General features: G+C 33.5%; 2 protein-coding genes across 2 annotated transcripts in view; both read right to left on the bottom strand.

Moving 5' to 3' along the window:
• LOC142336089 (mothers against decapentaplegic homolog 1-like) overlaps positions 1 to 23053 on the bottom strand; it is a 536849-nt gene that overhangs the window by 206686 nt on the left and 307110 nt on the right. The window lies entirely within an intron of this gene.
• On the bottom strand, positions 2320 to 14377 carry LOC142336575 (uncharacterized). The gene is made up of 4 exons (XM_075385485.1): positions 13966 to 14377; positions 9030 to 9097; positions 3257 to 3378; positions 2320 to 2482 (listed from the first exon to the last, which is right to left on the bottom strand). The coding sequence occupies exons 1-4, from the start codon at positions 14081 to 14083 to the stop codon at positions 2320 to 2322; spliced, it is 471 nt and encodes a 156-aa protein (XP_075241600.1). The 5' UTR covers positions 14084 to 14377.

A 23053-nucleotide genomic window follows, 5' to 3' on the forward strand; every position in this document is an offset into this window, starting at 1 on the left:
TACAATGTTTGAACCAGTCGGACTTACCATCTTAACTTCTGGTTGAAATCCATCTTTTAGATACAGCGTGAGCTGTTTTCTCTAATAAATTTATTAAATAAATTTAGTGCGTACTTAGTAAGCCCATCTCCTTGTACAAACCAGACAGAGACTACAGAATACAAGCGATCTTCCAACTGGGAACAAATCCTCCTACATGTTGGGTACTCTAACAGGACTGACGCTACTGGCCAGCACACCCTGTAACTGGCACCCTCACTGGTTTTACAATCACACGAACCCTTCACTGACGACACTAGTCACTACTTCACTGAAAGGGACTTCAGACGACAGCACAAGTCACAACCCCACTTCAAAGAGAACACAACTCTTCACTCCACAATTCAACGAAGATGATACATCCAGCGTATTTCTGCTACACTATGTAAGTTTTGATATGATTAAGAAACAGATGAAAATACGGAATAATTATTACTTAATTGACCGCTGTCAATAGAATACAGAATAAATAATTCACCGCTGTAAAAGTTTGTGAGTAAAAGTCACTCTGGGTCTTTTGAAAAAAAAAAAATGCTGCGGAAAAATTTTGAATCGCTTCTTTTTCTAAAATGAGTGGACAAGTTCACTGAAAAATTGTTTAAAACATCCAACAATTAGCCAACTGTTAAAACACAATACATTTTTGATTTTTCAGTTTTGTTTTTGGAAGGATTACATATTTTAAAAAAAAAATGTTAGACTTTTTTGGCAGAAATTACAAAGCTGTTGTTTGATAATAGCTGAGCATGTTGGACAGTAGCTAGCTTAATAGCGGCGCTTTTAATATTGTTTTGCTATTCTATTTCGTTTCTTTGTGTTTTGAAAGTTTGCAACCGTTTTTCGATAGGTTCAAAACTATTCTCTGAAAGTATAAAAATTAACAGTATTCAAAATTAACAACACTTATCGTTAGCGATATCTGCTACGATAAATTTAAAATGAAACACAATATGCAGATCATAAAGTGATACATGAGAATTTATAGGATGAATAATTAGAATGAATAATAATCTTTATTAAAATACCGTCGGGTCAAAACTTACTTGACAGTTTTATGCTGTGCAGATGATTTCAATCTGTATTATACTGCAGCAAATTGTTTTTTTTTTTGCTTCAGTTACTTGCACCAATATTCACCAAACGGTAAGTTTCTACGGTAGTTTTTTCCTTTGTAAAGGCGGGGAAAGTTAGCTCGGACCTAACTGTCATTCAAACTGTTGAAATACAAAGTTGTCACTAAAATTTTTAAATTTCAACAGATATAAATGAACTTACTGTTATCTCCTCGGTTTTACTTATTCTATTATATATCGCTCCAGAATGCTAAAATATTTAGTTTTTGCATTTGTTGACGAAAATTTTGATTTTTAATTCTAAAAAAGTCAATATCATTAGTTTAACTTTCTGACTTCTAAAAGTATATGTTTTTATTTCGCAAAGGTGATGATGGACAATTTTTTATATGAGACGCGTACCTGATGATGAAACACGGCTATACCAGCCTCAAATTGATAAAGTCAGCCTGAACTGTAACAAATTGCATTTCAATAAACGCATAGATTTGAAAAATGTTTGCTCAAAACCAGCTCTTTCCCAGTGGCCTAGCTCGAAACGGTCTATATTTCATACCTAAATACATTTTTTTTAAAATTTTCTGAGAAATTATTGCTCAGTCAAATATTTGTCAGATTTCCTGCCAGGGATCGTGCAAATTACCAAAAATCTTATCGGGCAATCCTGGGATCTTGCAATTTTTCCCAGTTTCCCCGGTCAGTGTTACTGCCTTAACACTGACCTACTTCTTTTCTAGATTTTCTTCGGAAATATGCATTTCAGTTTTTTTTTCTTAATTTAGATCTACTAAACATTCCCCCCGATTATGCGGCAAATACAAAACAAAAATGAATGGCAAAATTTTTGTTGATCAATAAAGGTTTCAAAATCAGGATGTTTATCAAGCAAAATTGCATTTCTTGATTTGCAAATTATACATGTGGAAATGCAAATTGCAATTTTCAGCGAGTGTACACTGTTAGAATATCATTTGTTTTCGCAGGTTGTTATGTGGAAAGATTATTGAATATTCCTACCAAAAAGCAAATTAATGGGCATTTTTTTCTTTTATAAGGCAATTAGCTATGAAGACAGATATGTTCAAAAAGGACTTTATAAATAAGATTTAATGTTGAAAAATTTCAGACTTCTTGGGTGGGGTGTTTAATTTGGATTAGTTGAAGATGACAAAATTGTTCAATGAAAATTATTATAAATGTGGAAATCTCACACAGTGGCGAAGAATCTGTGCAAATGTCTAACCATCTGTGCAAATTTGATGCATAAGGGGTAATTGATTCCTGCTCCAAAGCCCTGCATGAGCCCATAGACGAATATGAGAGGCACATACCCGTAATCAATCAACCAACCTGTAAGAAGGATGCTCAAGCTGAAAAAAATCATCAAAATTATGCGGCAAATTAGTTCCTCTGAAAAAATAAAGCAACAATTGTTTTTTTAAAATTTAAACAATTTTCGATCTAAGGGAAATTGAAAAAGGGCAGAGGACTTTCACAATGGTCATTTTTTTATAACTGCTCTTAATAGAAAATTTGTTCCTTAAGACTCAAAATGAGCAAAATTAGAAAAAAAATCAAAGCTCAGCAAAGATCATTAAAAACCAAAACGATCTTAAGAAGTTCTAATAATTGCTTCTGCAGTCCTCTTTCAATACAATAAGTTTTTAAGCATTGATTTAGGTTGACTGAAGCAATTATCATCCGCACAAAAATAAACTCAGAGAACTATTAAAGAAAATAAGTGATAAAGGAAATAAATTGTAAAATTAGTCTCCTCCATATTGATGCCAAGTTTCTATTGTTTAAAGCGTAATAATCAAATCGATAAATCCAATTTCTCGTGTTAATTTTTTAATCTTATTTTGAATTTTTTCAGAACTGTTTTCCTTCTCCACGTATCTTGCAAATTATGCTAGACAGTTACGTTTCGGTGTAACGTTCTATAAGGTCTCAAACTCGTTTTTGCTAAACTTAACATTATTTTGATTCCACCTAATAAACAGGACTTTTTGTAATTTTAGCTCACAACTGGCGGTGCAATTTTTAACACTTAAGTAAAACCAGACTGGGTTCTGGGTTCTCTACTAATGATAGTCGGTTATGGAAAAACCAAACAGCTTCATTGGGAGTAGCTCTTTTTTTACCTCTGGAAAACTAGTCCAATTAAAATGACAAGTCTTGGTGGCACGTAATTTGCACAAACTCCACCCAGGATGGCAAAGAGACCAATTGAGGAGTTGCAACAGCTAAAGATCCAAACTGAGGTCTAAAACAGGAATCATAAACTTAAGAGTTGAGAGAGTTAAGAGACTTCGTTGTGCACGCGTCGACAGGGCAGTGTAAGAAAAGATTAGATGTAATCAGACTTGATGAGGTGCTTAACAAAACTTATAAGTAAGTTTATTTGTAACAAGCATCCCGTACAACACATTCGTTAATGCGATCCTTTTACTTATTTCACTATCAAGTATAATAAGAAGTTCACACAAAATGAAGGTTAATTAACTCCCGGGTCGAAGTTTCTTTGATTTCATACAAGGATCATATATGATTTCATACTGTCCATACTTGATTTCTTAGTACGATCCTTGTATGAAAACAAAGAAATCATATATGATCCTAGTACGAATACCAAGAATCATACATCTATTTTTTGAAAATCTTTAACCATTTGTTTTTTTTTGTTTTTATTCGGTAGGGCATCACCTATATGATACCCCGGCATCACATTGCGATCCGCCAAAATACCCTAACGTACAATATCAATTGCAAGTTGGGCACACAATAAAAGAGTAAGTCCAAACAGATAACAAAATTTTTGACGTACTCTGAAGCCAGTTTATACATATAAATGCTCATTTATAAAAAAAATTAATCAAAAAAAATTGCATATCACGTCAAATTCGTTTTCTGAATACGTTTAAGCCACAAAGTTATTCTTTTAGCGCACACAAAGAATCAAATGTGGACTGCAAATGCGATATAATAACTTAATAAGTCCTCTGACTACTTTATACGAGAATTTGTGGCACCAGTCAATGTATTATGTGTCATATATGACCTTGTATGATATCCAAGAAATTTTTTCAACTTCAACGGAAAATCAAAATTACACAGTTTTTTTTGTCTTCGAACTTTTTTGTATGATCCCTGTATGATTTCTAGGAAATCATATATGGTCCTTGTATGACTACCAAGAATTCATAGAAATCATATATGATCTAGTATGATTACTAAGAATCATGTATGACCTAGTAAGAAATCAAAGAAAGTTGTATGATCGTTGACCCGGTCTGTAGATTGCGGTTGAAATATTTGCTTGCAATTGTGTCTATACTGAACGGCAAAAGTAAGTTAGCACCCTATACTTTGACAAGTAAAAATTCAAATGCTGATGGAATATTAAAATACAACTTAAAATCACAATATGAAATTATTTTTTAGACCATTGATCCCCTACACTATTACTCTCGACACTCTGTGAAACTCATATAAAATGCAGCGCTCACTTACCAGAAATCTCAATGCATAATTGATGAGCTTCATCCGAATTTCACTGTAAAAAGTTATCTCAAGGTCTTAATTTTTTCATATTGTGTTCCTCTCTCTAATGTTTAACACAAATTCAGACTTAGCATTGTTAAACATACCTGAAAACGTTTCGCGTATTGTGACAACTATCTTTTAACTGTGAAACTTGAATAGAGTTCATCAATTTTGCATTGGGATTTCTGGTAAATGAGCGTTGCATTTTATCTGAATTTCATGGGGAGGCGAGAAGAATGGTGTAGGGGATCATTGGTCTAAAGAGATGTCCTCATTATGTGATTTTAAATTGAAGTATTCTTGCATCAAAAATTGAATTTTTGATTAGTAAAACTAGGGGGTGCTAACTTACATTTGCAGTTCAGTATGTTTTGATGCAATAATCGGGAGTTAAACTACGTAGGGTTTCAAATTTAAGATGTTACGGGAGTGAACGCTACAATATCTTGCGATGCAAGCTTATCATTCAGAAAAAACGATGAATTTCTACAAAATTACAAATTTACGAAAAAAATTTTGGCAAGCACTTTGGATACAAGAAAAACGAAAACACTGTTAAACATTTCTTGCCATGTAGAACATTAGACACATGGATCTGAAACATTGGGCACTTGCAAAGTAAATTAATTAAACACCAAAAGTTCCGAGAGGTAAGCAACAGGGCAATTTCAAATGACAAAGCATTTTTCCGGTTGTAACGAGAGGTGTTGAGAGGATATTTAAAGATTCAATCCCAAGCAAATTCAGCTATCTAAAAAACACATGTGCAATAATGAGCTGCAATTAGAGAAATTTTTATGCTTTACATGCATTTTTTGGAAAAAAATGAATATCATTCGTTCAATCCTCAGAACCAAACCTGAGCAGACTTAAGTAAGCTATACAACCCGTTTTTGGTGGCGCAAGGAGAGATATTCTTGAGCTCCTACCCAAACAGTTTTGAAGAAAACCTCAAATTTTGTATAATTATTGTCTCTGAAATTATGCAAGAGGCTATATATTTAAAACTCAGTTATATCAAACTCTAGGAAGTTTTCAAGCATTCTTTTATCTATTTCAATAAATGTGTTTGATTTTATTCGGATACTTAAAGAGATCCTTGTTCTGTTATTTCTAGTAAGTTTACAACTCGATGCCAGTTCCTTCACTAGTCGTTCACCTGATAGTGATTTTTCCCGATCTTTTCCTGCTGCGAAACATTTCACAGTTTACTTTATTTATTAGGCACTCGTGCTAATATTTTTGATAGTCCGTAAAGATGTGATTCAAAACTTAATGCTATTTTGTTTTGACTTCTTAGGTTTCTAACTCTCCACAGTTTTCTGACGAAAGATAAATTGATAAATTTTCCTTGTCTTCAAAATGAATTAATTATTGCTGTGTTTGCTACTCCGTAGATCAATATGCCAAATCGATAGAGCGGCTTTATGTACTGTTTATAATTTTTGATTAATATATATATATATATATATATATATATATATAAATATATATATATATATATATATATATATTTATATATGTACATATATTTATATTTATATATATATATATATATATATATACTATATGTGTGTGTATATATATACATTGAGTTGAGATCATGTAAGATCTCAACTCAAGGTATATATATATATATATACACACATATATATATATATATATATATATATATATATATATATTAGTTGAGATCTTACATTGCAGAACACTTACGAAATACCTTTTATTTTTCATAGAAGATACTTGTTCTTGCATACTTATTTCAAAATCAAGTCAGTTACAGAACAGTAGGAATTAACTCTATGTTCTCAAAACTTAAAAAAGTGCCGAAAACTTACAAAAAATTAGAGTCAATTACATGTAGTAAAATGCCAATAGCGAGAAATAATTATAAGCTGGAAACAAAATTTCGAGTTTCAATTGCTTCATTATTTATTTATAAAGTCTTTGATTAATGAAATGAAATGGCCAGACAACAAAAATTTGAGAAACTGATGAGAATTCAAGATTCACACATATATATCATTGAAAACCAGTTATTGTCAAGTCATAGAAACAATTAGCTATTAAATCAATTTATTTAGCTCATTGAAGCTTCATTATCAGACGATGAGTTCGGTCCTTAATTAGCCATTATGATAGGACGATGGACTAAAAATAAGACTACTTTGAATACGGTTAACTAATAACTAACATAATCTCAAAACACTAAGAAGACACTAAGAAAACTAAGAATTGTAATCAAAATTCTCAGGTAAATTTAAAACAACAAATATCAAAGGAGAGGTCAAATTGGTCTCTGCATGACTTTAATTTTGCAAAAATTTCATGCAGTTCTTAGACTTCATTTTCTGAATGAAAAATGGAATTAGGAAATTAAATGTTAAATGCATAGAAAATTTTTTTTTTCAAATTAAAAAACTATTGAAAATTTTGTGTTGATTCAAAGTTCTGCTCAATAAAATTTCATTTTGGAAATTTTTTTGTGGTTGTTTGTTAGGTCTTTTAAAGTCACAAATGCTCTTTTTCGAATTTTTTCGAGTTCTGGTTCTTCTTTTTATCTTTTTAGCATATAAGGACCTAAAGACATTGATTTGGGTTGATCATTTTATAAAAAGATTTTTATATGAATACTAGTTGATGTTGACTTTTAAGATTTCAGTAGGAAAAATTCTCCCGTTAATTGGAGTGTGGTCTTGCCTTTGCGGCAACTTTCTAAGAATTATTCGTCTCATTTATCTTGCCCGATAAATAATATTGTCAGCTAAGATATCCGTATAAAAAGATTTATTTTTTAAATTTGTGAGTCATGACCTGGAACTGTGACCCAGAGCTCCAAAGATGGAAAGACAGGAACTTTTAAAATACTATGAAAATGCTTCAGATAAACAGTTTATTTTGAATAGCCATATGTTGCAAGACTTTTCGATTAACCATATGATGATTAATTAATTTTATGAATTGCCTATCGAGTTTTTCCCAAATTTCGATAGTGTTTTTTCATGCTGTTCAGTGCAAAAACAGACTAAAAATTCATTATGATCATTAAAAATACAGTTTCTGAGCTTCATAATGCTCAAATGAATCCCAGAATTTTACTCTGAATTTAATCGTATATAATAATAATAATAAATGTCTAATAAGTGTCATGATCAGAGCTCTGCGCATAGTAAAATTCATAATGAAATTTTTATGATTCAGTACTGAATTTTATTGATGCTCAGATCCGGGCAAGTGAAACATTTTTGGAAACAACGTGAAAAATAATCTGAGTTTAACAGAGGTAAGAAAATCCAGTATTTCTCATGATTATATTTTATTTTTTCGGGTATTGTTTTATTATTGCTTTTTATGGGTAGTTTTTGACCACAATATTGAAAATTGGCTGATTTGGCGCCACATTGTTTTTAAAAAAAATTAGTTCAAACCGAACCCGAAATGTTGAGAATAATCAACCCGCACCTGAGAATAATGAAAATGTGGATATTGTTAAAATCGTGAGAGATGTGGATATTGTTAAATTATTGTGAGATAATTGATGAAAGAATAGTAAATTTTACCGAAAACAAATTTCAAAGTGAACATAAATAGTGAAAATCAGCCAAAAAATTCATTTTAAAGCCAATCATTTTTTGAATCAAGATCTTGAATCAAGTCTTCTAAGTAATAAATTCAGCGAAAATTGGCTGAAATATTACCCACCTTAAATATAGTTCCTCCCCCCGCTAAATGTGGAAGAATAACTTAACTGAAAAGAAAGAGTGAACAGTTCAAAATTATGAAATGATTTATTTTTTTTTTGATAAAAAGAGTTGAAGCTGCTCTTAAGGACTGAATAGCATAGTTTTAAATTTGCGATGTTTTGTCTGGAAAATGTTGCTTTTGTATGGCTTACTAAAATGGTTGCTGGGAACTGCATGTGTGATTTTCAGCTGAGTTTTAGTAATGTGTTAGAATTATATCTTTGATTGAAACATAAACAGAAGCAACTCAAGGAATGTTTGCTATTCTTCATTCAGATAGGTACCATTGTAATAGGTAGAAAACTTCGATTTTCGAACTAAAGTTAAATACGCTACGCATGAATTGGTTACAATATATATTTGCATAAACCTCGATGATAGAACCACATAGAACTTCATAGAACCTAGATGATGCATTGGTCTGATCAGATGGAAAAGTCTGCAACATTTTCTGATAATCATAAGAAATGAATCGGTCGGACCAGGGCAGCTGCTTTTTGGTTCTCTTATTGGTCTGATTAGAGATTTCTTGAGTCTGCAATAGTCTGATCAAAGAAAAGGACTGAAATATGGTCTCATCAGAGGTCTCCTGGGGCTGGAACGTCCAGTCTGCGAAATGACCTACCGTATATGTGATCCAGGTGCTCTTTGTCTTGAATTTGACATATGATGTGACGTAGGGCGACATGTTACCTGAAACAGGGAATCGCTATTGTGTCATTGATGAATAATGTTAAGCGAGCATACTCCGTATGGGACTCCAATGATTTCCCATCAGATCATCTTTAAACAGGAAAATAAAAAAGCAGAAACAATCTGTGGTCAAGGAACTCTTCTCGGGTCTGTCCCATTATAGCCCCCCATGAAATTATAGCCCCCCATTATGGTATATTTACCATGATTGGGGGGGGGGGGGGGGCTATAGGTTATCTGACCACTAAACTGGGGGGGGGGGCTACAATAGGAAAGACCCCTCTTCTCTCTGGGACTAGACTTAGAAGGGAATATTTCAAACAGTAGCTTCATCAGAATTTTAACATAACTTAAAACACTCGTCTTTTTAACATAACTTAAAACACTCTGTGTTTTTAACATAACTTAAAAACGTGCATATTTTAAAATGCCGAAAGACAGCAGTGCCAGAAGTTAAAATGCCAGAAGTTCCTGCTTAGCCGGACGTTTACTTCCATTGACTTTGGTTATTTCAAAACATGTACGTTTCGAGTTTTAAGCATGGTTGCGTGACTCTCTAATTGTGTTTTTTGGCAATTTTTCGCTTGACCGATTTTCCGTCTGACCCTTTTAACTTTTCGTCTTCAAAAAAGATAGAAAAGTGAAGCTCGGAGGCCATGAAGTGGGTGAGCAGATCTCTTAGAGCCTTACTCCCTACTAGTCTCTAAGCATGTGACTCACCAAAATTCTTTTGAGAAGACAATTTCATGGTGTGACAGGCAGTTCTTATTCTTAATCTCAATGTTTGACCCCCCTCAATCACCCCACACCCACACCCACTCACCCCCCCCCCCCACAATCACCCAGTTTCCCCCTTCCACCCTCATACACCTGGCGATTTGAACCTCTCGTCCCAACAGTCCTTCCTCATCGTAGCTTGACCTCCACCCCACCCAAGAGCTTGATCCCCAGGCTACGGTACCCCATCCTCTTCCACAATGCGACCATTCCTAAGCCCCAGCTGGCCGCTACCCTTTTCGGGAATATTTTTTATCTGTTTCTGACGAGCAAAAGTAATTGAGTGAAGTCGTGTATGTTTTTTATGCAACATTTTTGCGTGACTTATTTCTTTTTCTGTAGCTCGAATATTCTTTTGCTCGTTTGTTTGAATTATATTGATTTTTCATCTTCATAAAAAGAATACACTGGTTAAGCCAGAAGGCACTAAGTGCCCCGTTTTTCTCGTAGATCCTCAGTGGGCTTGGGTTGTACGGTTAACTTAAGCTACTGATTACGCAAAACTTTAATTTGTGCAAGGAAATTTTATGCTAATATAGGTTTGGGGCTCATTTCTGTCGTTCCCCACTCTTTTCTGCTTTTCTGTAACCCCTCCACCACTGCACTACGGCTGGGTCTAGTGTTCTCCTCTGGGTCTAAGTTCTTCTTTCTGCAGCCTTCCCCACACTTAAAGCCAACTCTTAGCCATTCGTTCGAGAGATCTTCTCAAAATGTAGTTGATTGTATCTTTGGATTTTCAAAGTTTTCTTTTAACACTTTTTCACGGCCAGTCCTGCCTTGTTTTGGTAAGAGCAAACCAAGTACAACATAAAAATAAAGTTTTTTTCAGAAGACTTTCACGAATAATAATACTGAGACCAATTTAAGAGAGGAAAAAAGATGTTTTATTCAATTTCAAGATTTTTTTGTTGCTCGAGTAAGAGGACGTCAAAAAACAGCTAAAACATTTTCTCAAACAAAATTTTGAAAAGGTTGTTTATTGATGATAAAAAAATAACGAATACTTTTTGCCTGTGAACAAGGAAAAAACTACAAACTTTTTCTTTTTTCATTATTTTATGAAAAGTTTGAAATCGAGAAAAGAAAACCTCACAGACAAAATTCGAGTTACTTTGTGGTGAGAACCTTACTAATTGGTTGACTGAAATCTTTTCTGTACAGAAAAGATTCATTATAAACACCGAAAATACTAACACGCATTATACAGGTTAGCGGATAAGTATAACGTCTGGTCCTCAGGTGGTTACTGACAAGAAACCAACTCTCTGAGACAAGCCTTACAATACAACACAGTACGCTCAACAAAAAGGAAAAAAAATGGAGAAAATGCAATATTTGTAACTTCTCATTGTTTCAACTTGAATGATTTTTCAATTCGATGAATGACAGGCAACAAAAAAAGAAATTTAATGTATTTAATGTATGATGAAATAAAGAACTGAGAGAACTATTAAAACTTGCTTTCAATTTTTCATTTTTCCTCGTCAACATTGACATCAATTTTAATTTCTGTCTATACATTAAAATAATTGTTCGTCTATTGATCATGAAATAAATTTTTGTTACCTTTTGAAAAATCAATTTTGACACTTTTGCGTCTGTTTCGGACGCACATAGACAATGTCCGGTTTCATATTTGTTGATCAAATGAATAAACTGGATTTTTGCTGGATTTTTGGCTGAAAAGTGATTGTTTAATTGGATGCAAAAAAAAGATATAGAAAAAATAATTTTAGTTTCAGTGAAATTTATTTCGATTATTATTGAAACTTAGGAATTTTTGTAGTGAAGTAACATCAAGTAAGATAGCATTATATTTTTAGGGCAATAGGAGTAAAAATTCGAGAAGGGAATGGCTGTTCTGCAATAGAAATAGAATTTTAAGTTCTGAAGCTCTAACAAGTTATAGTTTGCTTTACCAAGTTTGCTCTGCCATTTGAGCACACCCCCAAAACAAAAAAATCAGGTTTTCCGCAATCTGGTTTATGTTTAAGTCATTAAATAATTTCAAATGCCAGCTGACTCTAATCCTTAGGCGGTATCTCGTTCGATATACTTGCCAAATAATCATCGGTGCCTTCCGCATAGAAAGAATACTTAATGATTATATGCTAGGAGAGGGAAAATATATTCTTTCCGTTTGTCACATTGGTATGGTTCCCACGCAACATCTCTATGAAACAGAAGAAATTATCAGAAAACATTCATTTTTTGGAGAAGACTATCCCAGGTTGAGGTGCCATCCGGAAGTGACCTCTGATCAGACCAAGTCCAAAGCACACGTTGTGTTCCCAGACCAAAAATACAGGGTCTGCGATTTGGTTCGAGCGCACAATAGTATGATTAGAGGTCACTTTGGTCTGGGGATGGTATGATCAGAGGTCACTTCGGTCTGGGGGTGGTATGATCAGAGGTTACAATAGTCTGGGGATGGTATGATCAGAGGTCACTTAAGGATGGGAATGGTCTGATCAGAGGCGGATTCAAGCTCACATTAGTCTGATCAGAGACCATTTCGAGTGGATTTTTTTTCGGTTTTTTGTTTTATTTTACCGAGCGATGTCGGCTCTGCCAAGAGGCAACAAAAAGCAGCATTCTAATCACAGACACATCTAGAGTCTGATGTCTTTGATCAGAATCAAAGGGGTCCAGCTGATAGATCATGCCAGTCCCCTTACAAGGAAATTTTGTTTAACTGTAGAATACGACGTTTTATATGGAAAGCTGTCTAAATTCATCCGTTGATTTCAAAATATACACTAATGTAATACTAAAATTAATGTTTTCTCGGCAGTTGCGTTTTCTTTTTTTTTGCAATACTTTTAGAATGGTCTTTTCTTTAGATGAATTTAATAATGCAAACAATAATTTTTATGAAATGAATATAATATAACAAAATTTGTTCATACTGAAAACCATTCACTGATCAGACTATTTCAAGCGCAATTGAGTCTGATCAGAGGTGATTTCTAGCGCACCATAGTCTGATCAGGAGTGACATTTGAGCGCACAATAGTCTGATCAGAAGTGATTTTGAGCGCACAATCCTCTGGAGAGCGGTCTGGGTTTGGTCTGATCCGTGGTCTGATTTTGGTCTGATCAGAGGCCCTTTCCGTCTGGAAAGGTCTGATCAGAGACAGTTTCGAGCGCACTTCGAGCGCACACGGTGTTTCGAGCGCACTTCAGTCTGATCAGAGGATACTTTGGTCTGGAATGGTTTGATCAGAGGTTACTTTCGTCTGGAACGGTCTGATCAGAGGACACTTCCCTATGGCACCTCAACCTGGGATATACACAAAAATTTTTCAGCTGGTTCTTCAATATTACCTGTGTCATATTCTATTTTCCACATTTTTTGCAGTAAAAAATGACAAAGCTTGAGAAGCGTGTCATCAGATTAATTTACTTACATTATTTTTCTACTTTTCTCTTAGTATCTATAGAGCGTAAAATCTTACCCCGCCTCGCCCAAAAGTTCCGCAAAGTAAAAATTAGACAAAAATTGTTTGTTGCAGCACGGTCAAATGTTTCTCTTTTCTTCAAGGCCAATTTTTTTTGGGTCAACATTACAATTTGAAAAACATTTGAGGCAGTTAAGCAGAGAACGTGTTGTCTAGATATGATTGAAAGTTCAACAGAAATTACTATTTGGAAATTATAAATTTTTGCTGAAGGTTATTCTGAGAATTTTACTCCAATTTCATGTCAGTTGTAAACTGATAGTTACCCAAGTTAGCAATGCTTAGCTCAATTCTTTATCAGCAAATCAAAAACTTTTAAACGTTTCTTCACAACGACCGTGTTTTGCACAAGCTTTGCAATGATACCACTTTGGTTTGTCACCTTAAAATATACTGATTGACCGAAATTTGGGTTTGATCAATGACTTACGACCTCGAACAACATACGAGGCCAACAATTTTCTCATAAGCGCTCTCTTTGGGTACCAAATTAAAGTCGTTGTTTGATGATCGAAATAGCAATGCATTGAAAAAGTATTAATTATATCTATTGCTTAGTGTATAACAGTGAATTTAATGATTGCCATCTGAATACTTTTCAAATCTGATTAAAGTTTTGAGATCATCTACCTGATGAGAAGCATGTTCCACAAACAGCCTGGACGAGAGTGACTCCGAAGATTGCGAGAATTCCTCGTTTGTTCCTCCACACTTTTGACCCAAACTTAACATCAGTATTGCTAGCCATTGAAAAGCAACAGTGTTTGACAAACTTACGATCCCCAGTATTAGACCTCAGTTTATAAAAGGTGCATGCTATATGAAAAAAATTTTAATTTTAATTTATTTAAAGTTATAAACATTTTATAGTACCCAGACTTTCATAAAATGCGCGGTTTTAACAAGGATGCTGCCCAGACACCCCTTGAAACCACTGAATCACAAGAGTCTCTCCAGAAGCTCCAATCTAAGACTGGGATCTATATAACAACAAAAATTCAGAAAATTCGGGAGTTATTTATAACTTGAATTCTATAAGGACAATGTGAACCATAATAACAATGATAGTTATTGATAGTTATAGTTGATACTGTATTAATCACCTTAACAAATGGTACTTCAACATTTCTTGACAAAAATTAGCAAATACTCTTTCATTGTCATGGCCAACAAGGAGTAGCTGAAATAAACATGAGATAGCTAAATATATCTTGTGCATTTTGACAGAAGTTTCAATCTTATTCACACGAAAAGATTGAACAATCAATCTTACATGTACGAGATTGAATTATTGATTAGATCTAAATTAGATCATTGCCTCCATATATCTCAAGTGATCACTGTTTAAACTTTGCTGCACTTCGACTGTCTTTGTGAAACTTAACCATGTAATTTTTGAGAATTAGGCTCGATCAAGCCCCTTAAATCTTTTTAGCACAATTTAGTATTGGTTTAATGTCAAGTTATACTTGCAGTATTGTGAAATATTCAGATTGTTGCGTTAATTTGGGCAGCTCTTCTAAAAAATATTACAAATGTCAACGAAAGCAGAGATTTTCTAAAAATTCGGCAATTGAAATCATAAATTTCATATGAATTCATGGATCGCTTTAAAATTTTCCTTGATCTTTTTTAGAGTAATTGTGCTTTGAGGTCGGATTTTGATCTATCTTCAAATTATTATGAGTCTTGACTGATTATAACGGAATATAGTAGTGCATCACCGAAAAATGCACCCAATAATGATAATAATAACAACAAATTAGGATTGCCACTCTTTAAAGTTCAAAATATTCAAAACTTCTTTTGTTGCTAAGAGCATATCAAACATGCTGAAAGTATCTAAAGAGCTGGTAACGACGTTCATACTAGAATTAACAAAAGTTCCATTGTTGCAAGAACTTTTAAAGACTCTTGGAATGACTGCCTTGGAGTTCTGAAATGACTTTTTATTCTTAAGATGTCGAGGTCTTTTCGACTGAGTTCTAAGAGGAAGCTCTGACAATGACATAATGCTACCGAAAAAAAATGGGCCAGCAAAAAACAAGGATGCTCTGAAGTCTAATTGTATGAACATTTCAACTCACCCTTGTAGCAATATTGCTTGTCACCAATAAATTAGTCACCCCCTCACTGGACTATAGTACCATATTCTATCAGTACTAAAATCATTATATCCTAATAGTAAACAGTATGTAGATATGCATAGATCAATTTTTTTAGCAGATTTTCGGTTTTTGCTTAATCATTATGTTCAAGAGAAGATCATGACAAAATTGAAATCTTCGAAGAGAAATTTTAATTTCATGTCATATTGTTTTACTGATGATTTGGTTTTTTACAGGTCTGACAGGTGCTGGTTTCCGGTTTTGCTTATTTTAACACCCCTTTACTTTGTACATAATATAATATGAGTAATAGTTTTATGGCGTGGTTTTAATAGTTAGAGACCAGCAGATGCTTATAATGGTTGCTCTTGCAGATATAGATGCTATGAGTGGTTGCTCTTAAACAGCCAGCAACGAGTAATAACGTTTTTGAAACACGTCATGGTATGTCCGCCCGGACACTGGTCTGGAGAATAAATCTTAAAAGCGGTTTGAGCGTGGATGAGCTGGTGTTGGGAACCTGTCGCTCAGACTGTATATTTCATGTTTCCGAATTATCGAAGTTGCATTTCGAATGAGTATTTATCAATAGATTCAGATAATCGTATTAAAAGGGTCTTTTCCATATGATTGAACGTTAGCCGGAAGGGTTGCTCGTTCAGTTGATCGGACTTTGACTTTAGGCAGGGGAGGAAGATGACGTAACGTTCAGTTGGCCTTTTTTTTCTTTTTTTTTCAAATCAAACATACTACATCTTTCCTTTAAAAAACTAAGGATAACAAAAAAACTAAGGTTCAGTTTACAGTTTTCGTGAATTATTTTATAAAAATAAACTTTTAAAGCCTTCAATATTTTGTCCATTGGAACTCGTTCGTGCCTTTTTTGCATCTCTTCTGTTAATTTTTATAAAAATTTTCCTTTTGATTTTGATTTCTTTGAATTTTAATCTATTTACGAGCAAAGTTTCTTATTAATGAATTTCGACTTCATTTCGGATTACATTTTGGTGTCAGAGAAATACCATATGTACGACTAATTACATCAATTTCAACGTCTCCGATTATTCTGAATTTTTTTTTGGTCTTGTGTGTTTGTTTGTTGGACAATATCGAAAAGTCTATTTATTGAAGTTTTTGCTATTTGAAGCTCTGCCGAAAATATTTTATTTTTAAGAAGTAGTTTATGAGCAGTGTCATATTTGGTTCAAAAAAGCAAACTTTTATTCCTCATGTAATTATTTTGTTTATTCTGTCAATTGAGTAGGATCAAAACTTTGAAAAACTGATGCACTAAATTCTAAATGCCTCAAAAAAAAACAATTGATCTAAAGAGACTTATTCGAGCCTTTAAAGGTATTTGTTTTCGTACCAAATAAATTGATCTGATTGCCAAAGCTTTTTTACTGATCACATTATTAAGTTCTTTCGGTATGTCAACTCGTTATCAAGAAAAACACTTAATTATCTGCATTGGTCTTTTGGTTTCAATGAATGACTTAAATTCAACCCAATTTACAGTTAATATTTTTTCATTTTTTAAAACCACTATTCCTGGTTTCCCTTCATTTGGAGTTAACTTGTTTTGTTTCTAATTTCATATATTGTTCAGTTTCCATTATTTTTTCAGCCTTTGCTTCTAAACACTCTTCGTTTTTTTTCGAGACAAAGAATTGCTGTGTCATTTGAAAATTGGAAAACATTCGAATTTTCCCCTAGTTCATCACCGAAATCATTTTCATAAAGTATGAAAACTAGTGGTTCTAGTACAGCACCTTGTTGCACACCATGATCTATAATTGGCCAGTCGGATTCAACTAATTCGTTTCTAACACACTGTTTATTGTTGGTTAGAAAAAAATTCAATAAGAATCTTGCGTTCTCTCCAAAACCATTTTTTCAATTTTTTGAAAGAAAATGTCCAATCATATTGAGCTGAAAGTCTTCGCTAGATCCAAAAAGGATGTATATTTTCAACAACTATAATTTTGTTATCGTGAACTTTTTGGATTTCTGATTCATATTTGAAGTCTTAGCCTATTTTAAAAGAATAATTTCGTAAGAAGTAGCAAAATCATAGGAAGCATCAATTACGGGATTTATTTGAGAATCATAGGAATTGATGTCATGTCAATTTACAATCTTGAGAATTTGAAAGTACAATGAAGTTTGGCTACTTTTGAGTTTCGAAAATCATGAAATCGAGCTTCCCCCTCGTCATCAAATTTTTAAACAGCTTCAACTGGAGCTCTTTCGGAAACAACATTTGAAACTTTATTGTAACCGCGTGTGTTTTTATGTCAATGTTTGCAGAGTTGTTTCCAAAGCTCATCTTTTGTTTGATCTAAATTTTTTCACTGTTTCGTGAAAGCGCTAATTCACTTTGCCGAAACCTGTTGATAGAAATTAAAATATTTTTAGTTGGTTTTGTTCTTTTCTTTGATATTTATAAACTCTTTAACTATAATAATAAGAATTCCTTGAAAAAATATCTTTCAAAAACGATGGCACAAGTTTTCTATAACAAAAGGTTTGCGATAGTTTCCAGTCTCGAGTTTTGGGCGAATTTTATCAGCAGATTTATCGAAATAAAAACTGCTTCTTTTAGTTTTGTTTCAACCAATTCTTTGTTTATTTCTTTTCCGTTATTCTTTCCGTTTGTGTCCCAGCTTAGTGGGTGCATATTATTTGCGCCCCCAGAAGCACGTGCAATATTTTCACATAAAGTCTTACTATGTAATGAAACGTGCTCTATAAGTGGGGGGGGGCGCAGAATGTATTGGGGGAACACAAACGGAAAAGATCCCTTTTCCGTATGTGACTGTTTGCGTTTTCTTCTTTCTGCATAGTTAGAAATCTTGCATCAATTTTTCAATTTAAACTTTTAACAGTTTTTTCATGTTTTTTATTGACTGTCTCAGGAAAGTAGCCAAAATGAACATAAATTGACATTTCAGAGTTTGAATGCCATCGTAGCCTAAATTTGTCAAGTCTTCAAGGATTAGTTGGTGAAAACAAAGGAGTAGATTTGATACAATGGTGAAAAAACAACGCTTTAATGAGCAATTTAAAGAAAAAGAGAAGAGATATCTGGTTTGCTTTGGTCAAACAATCTTTCAAGAAGGGCTGGAAGAAACTCACTTTGTCTTTCAAGAAGAATTTTTTCTCCAAAGCTAATTGAGAAAGCAATTTTCTGTTTCCAAATCGAGCGAAAGATACCTCGAAAGGAATCATTTTAGAGATAACAGAATTTTCTCTATCGGATTACTGCAGCCGACCAGTCTTTTTTTAGCTAGGAAGAAAACAGTACCAATGCAAAGCTCTCATGAAAAACTGAAACGTTTTTTGATGGCTTGTCTTCTGTTTTGTTCCATGCGCATACTTCCATGCGGATACCTTCAAATACCTCCGTTTATAAGAGTTTTTTATGAGTTTTATAATTTATATGTGTGTAGCATTGTGTAAGTGAGGTTGTATGCTAATGAAATTGGGTTCATTGCCTAATTATAAATTGGTGCCTAGAATACGATGATGTTTGAAGATAGATTATACTTTCAATTGGGAAAGGAATAGGTTAAATAAATGCTTTGCTGCATGCAATATAGTTGTTTCCGATTTAGTTTCTCAACTTGAGTTTCTCAAAATTTCATATATATTTTAAAAACCAAGGAACACGCACGACAAAATAGTGAAAACAGCAGTAATGAGAGGAAGTTTATAAAAGACCAGAAAAAATAACCGTTTTTTGATCAAAGGGTTTATTAGGAAGTGCTGGAAAAAGCTCTTCTTTTATGCAAATGGAACTTTTTTCGCCAGAAAATTTTTGCTAGTCACTTTTTGATTTCTAATTTGAACAAGAAAGAAATGCATGCAATGATTCCGGACTTGTTTTCGATTACTGCGGCCGACCAGTACTTTTTATTTAGGAAGTAACCTGTTACTAATACCAATATGTAAAGCATTTTCTAATACTTTGTTTTATGCGTAATTACAGGAAAAAAGTCAGCGATATTGCTTTTTTGATCTTTAAAGCAGTATGGAAAAAAAAGTTTAAATACCATTAGTTTGATTTATATATGAAAATACTTATGTATATAAGTTTATTTTGTTGGTTTTATAAAAATGTATGTGTGTAGGTTTTGATAAAATGTATCTGTTTAGATTTGCTTAAGTTGGGATGCATGTATAGGTGGTTGGGTTGGTTTAATGCCTAGTTATAAATTGTTTGTTACAATACGAAGAAGCTGAAGATAAAATTCACATTCAATTAGAAAACGAGTAGGTTAATTAACTGCTTCGCTGCATGCAATATTCTTGTTTCGAATTTCATTTCTGAGCCTAAGTCTCTCGAAACTTCATATATGTTGAAACGAAGGAAAACAATAAGAAAAAGAAGTGAAAACAGCAGTAAGGAGAGGAACAGTTTGAAGAAGAAGAGAAAGGACACCCGTTTTTTGGGTGAAGCGTTTTTCAGGAAGTGCTGGAAAAAACTCTTCTTTACGCAAAAGGAATTCTTTCTCCTCAACAATTTTGCTAACCACGGCTCTGCTTTGTAAATTGAGCGAGAAGAAGATGCATGCAGAGATACTGGATTTACTGTGTAAATTACTGTGGCCGACCAGTACTTTTCAACTATGAAGTAACGTGGTATCAATAAAAATATAAGAAGCGTTTCCTATTATTTTAGTCCATGTGGAATTACAAAAAAGAATCACCAATTTCCATATTTTGTTTATATCTAAAGTAAAATAGAACCAAAAAATATAACTATCAATATTATATTTAATATATGCAAACACTAATGTATACAATTACATTTTGTGAGTTTTATAGAATATATGTGTGTAGGTTTTGATGAAATGTATGTGTGTTGGTTTGTGCAAGTTGAGACGCATGCATATAAAATGGGTTTTACTGCGTAATCATAAATTGATTCATATATTTAGAGGAATATTTAGGATAGCTTATACTTTCAATAAGGAAACGAGCAACAGTTTTGACGTCTCTTTATTGACATAGCTAAGATCAATTTATAGGGTTGATACTATATGTTATGATAAATGCTGCGTAAAAAATTCTAAAATTCATTCCTATTTATTAGTCTTTTTTGTATCTAAGTGATCAGATTAATTTAAAGTTTTGGAATCGTTTCAAAATTCTCTTTGTTTATCAATTAATATGAAGTCAAATTTTTTAACTGGGCTTTCAAACTTTTGGCCTGCTCCTATATTGAATTGGTCAAAACTGATAGAACATAGTGTCGACCTTTTTCGGCAGACTAACATAAAATTGGCACAGCACATACAGGCATCTTTTCCAATGTAAAAAAGTAAAATGAACCGTTTGTTCTTTCTATCCTTGAAATAGTATTATACAAAAATAGAATTCAAGAATCCCACAATGCAAAAATGTTCAACGATTTATTAGTGAGGCAAGCACACCCCAGAGAGAAAGCACGCCTAATGTCACTGTCGCTTCCTCAAACACAAATACGACTCCCAGTATCACCTATTTCCGCAATAGGCCTTCATTTGCAGTTGAATGAACATAAAATAAGTTTACAGTACCATCTAGGCACTCAGGTGTATGACAGTCAAACAACCCATCTTGCAAAAGCTTGAACCATAGATCTGTACGGCGGCCATGAGTTCACTTGACTAAAATCCAGGAGACGGAATCGCAAGAACTGATTGAGTCAGCAATGGTCTTTTTCTGCATTCTTGCATTCTCGTCTGCAGTTCTTGGACCAGTCGTAGAGAAGAAGAACTTGACTCCTGAAAGCAAAACCCCAGCAGGCAACGTTTTGCTTCAAAACTGGAGAGCCGGCAAATCAGCTGTTTTTGACGTCACCCTGACTTCACAACTGCAGTTAGCGACAAATTTCACGTAGCAAAAAAAGCAGGTTGCTGGAGCTCTAAATAATTGAGGAGCGAAAGGAAAACGCTCATATCGCTAAGTGCAACGAACAAGGCGTTTCTTTTGTAGTAATTACTATGGAAATTTTTGGAGTTCTGTCTCAGATCCTGGCAAAAACTCTCAAAACGTTGGTCCTACTATTAGCAGTTGGAGATTTTTAGAGGAAGTGTCAGTAACCAACAATAGATTGTGGGAACCATTCTCGAGAGTTATTATGAAAAGCTCTGCCGCAATCGACAGCCTTTTTAATCAAGCTACTACGTTTCAGTAACCGTAATAATTTATGAACCCTTTGATTTCGGAGGAAAGTTGCTGCTGCTAATTTTGTTTCAATAGAGTCTTTCCCTATTAATCTGACGAAATGATTCGCTTGTCAAAAACAAGTTGGTCATCAAAAACTATAGAGGGCTGTCGCCAATTAAAAAGTTTCTGTGTTTTCTCATTTCAGCCAAGTTTGATTTTTTTTTGCTTTATCTGTTCAATTTATTTTTCTGAAATTTTTCTCTTAATTTTCAATTCAATTTCTCACAAAGGGTGCCTCAAATAACAAAAAAATCAAATTCAAAGGTCTTCATAAGAAATTTAAATGAAGGAGACAGTTTATCAATTAATCAGCCGAACAGCAAATGCAACTTTTAAAACATGTCATAGAATGAGTTTGTCAAAACTTCACTGATATTTTTGTGGAATTCAAAGAAGAAAAATGATAAAATAGTGAAAAGAAATGAAGGGAGCAAATTGAAGACGAAGAGATGGATTATCTCGTTTGTTTTCGTCAAACAATTTTTCAACAAATGGATCGAAAAAATTCTTTTTTATGCAAACGGAATCTTTTCTCAGCAACAATTTCGCTAATCAGTTTTTTGATTTCCAAATTGCAAGAGAAGGAAATGCACGCAAAGATACCGGAGCTGTATTAGATTACTGCGACCGACAAGTACCTGTTAACTAGGAAGTACTGTAGTACCAATAACATTATGTGAAGTATTTTCTATTGTTTTGTTCCGTGTGAAACCAGGAAAAAGAATCAACAATATTTTTTTGAACTCTTATGCAATTTAGAAACAAAAGTTATAAATGTCAATAGTTTCATTTACATTTGCAAATACTTGTGTTTATAAATATATTTTGTGAGTTTGATAAGATCTATGTGTGTAGTATTGTGCCAGTGAGGATGTATGCATATGGAGTTGGGTTCATTGCCTAATTTAAAATGAGTTCTTTTAATTCAATGATTTTCAAGATAGCTTATACTTTCAATTTGGAAACGAGTCGGCTAAAAAGGGGTTTTGCTGCATGCCATGTCCCACATTCTAATTTGATTTCGAGGTCTGGCGTACCTTAGTTAATCTTAAACTGACTTTAGCAATTTTGACGTCTCGTTGCTTAAACATCTAAGATCAATTTGGCACTTTTGATACTGCCTCTTATAATGAATGTTGGGTAAAATATGCTGAGTTGATTTCCTATATTTCGTTTTTCTATTTTTAGTTCACCAAAAATATTCGAATTTTTTATTCAGAAATGTTTAGTTGCTTTCCAAAAAACCCCTTGCTTAAATATTCAGTTTTCTTATTATAAAATGCAGATACAACAGATTGCTTTGAAAAAAGATGGCACAACTTCTCTTCAGCAAACGTTTTCATTATTTTTCAGTGGGCTCAAATGTTTTTGCCGATAAAAAACAGTGAGATTTT

The sequence above is a fragment of the Convolutriloba macropyga genome, chromosome 3, assembly GCF_964194025.1.
Source record: "Convolutriloba macropyga chromosome 3, txConMacr16.3, whole genome shotgun sequence".
In the NCBI taxonomy this organism is placed as follows: domain Eukaryota; kingdom Metazoa; phylum Xenacoelomorpha; order Acoela; family Convolutidae; genus Convolutriloba; species Convolutriloba macropyga.

What these genes read in the sequence shown, in the direction of transcription:
- LOC142336575 (XM_075385485.1), bottom strand. Translation starts at nt 14,083, where the DNA reads ATGGCTAGCAATACTGATGTTAAGTTTGGGTCAAAAGTGTGGAGGAAC. An exon ending in GCACCTGGATCACATATACG is followed by an intron (nt 3,379 to 9,029) that starts GTAGGTCATTTC and finishes TTCCTGTTTTAG; the next exon opens with ACCTCAGTTTGGATCTTTAG. An exon ending in ATTGGACTAGTTTTCCAGAG is followed by an intron (nt 2,483 to 3,256) that starts GTAAAAAAAGAG and finishes GATTTTTTTCAG; the next exon opens with CTTGAGCATCCTTCTTACAG.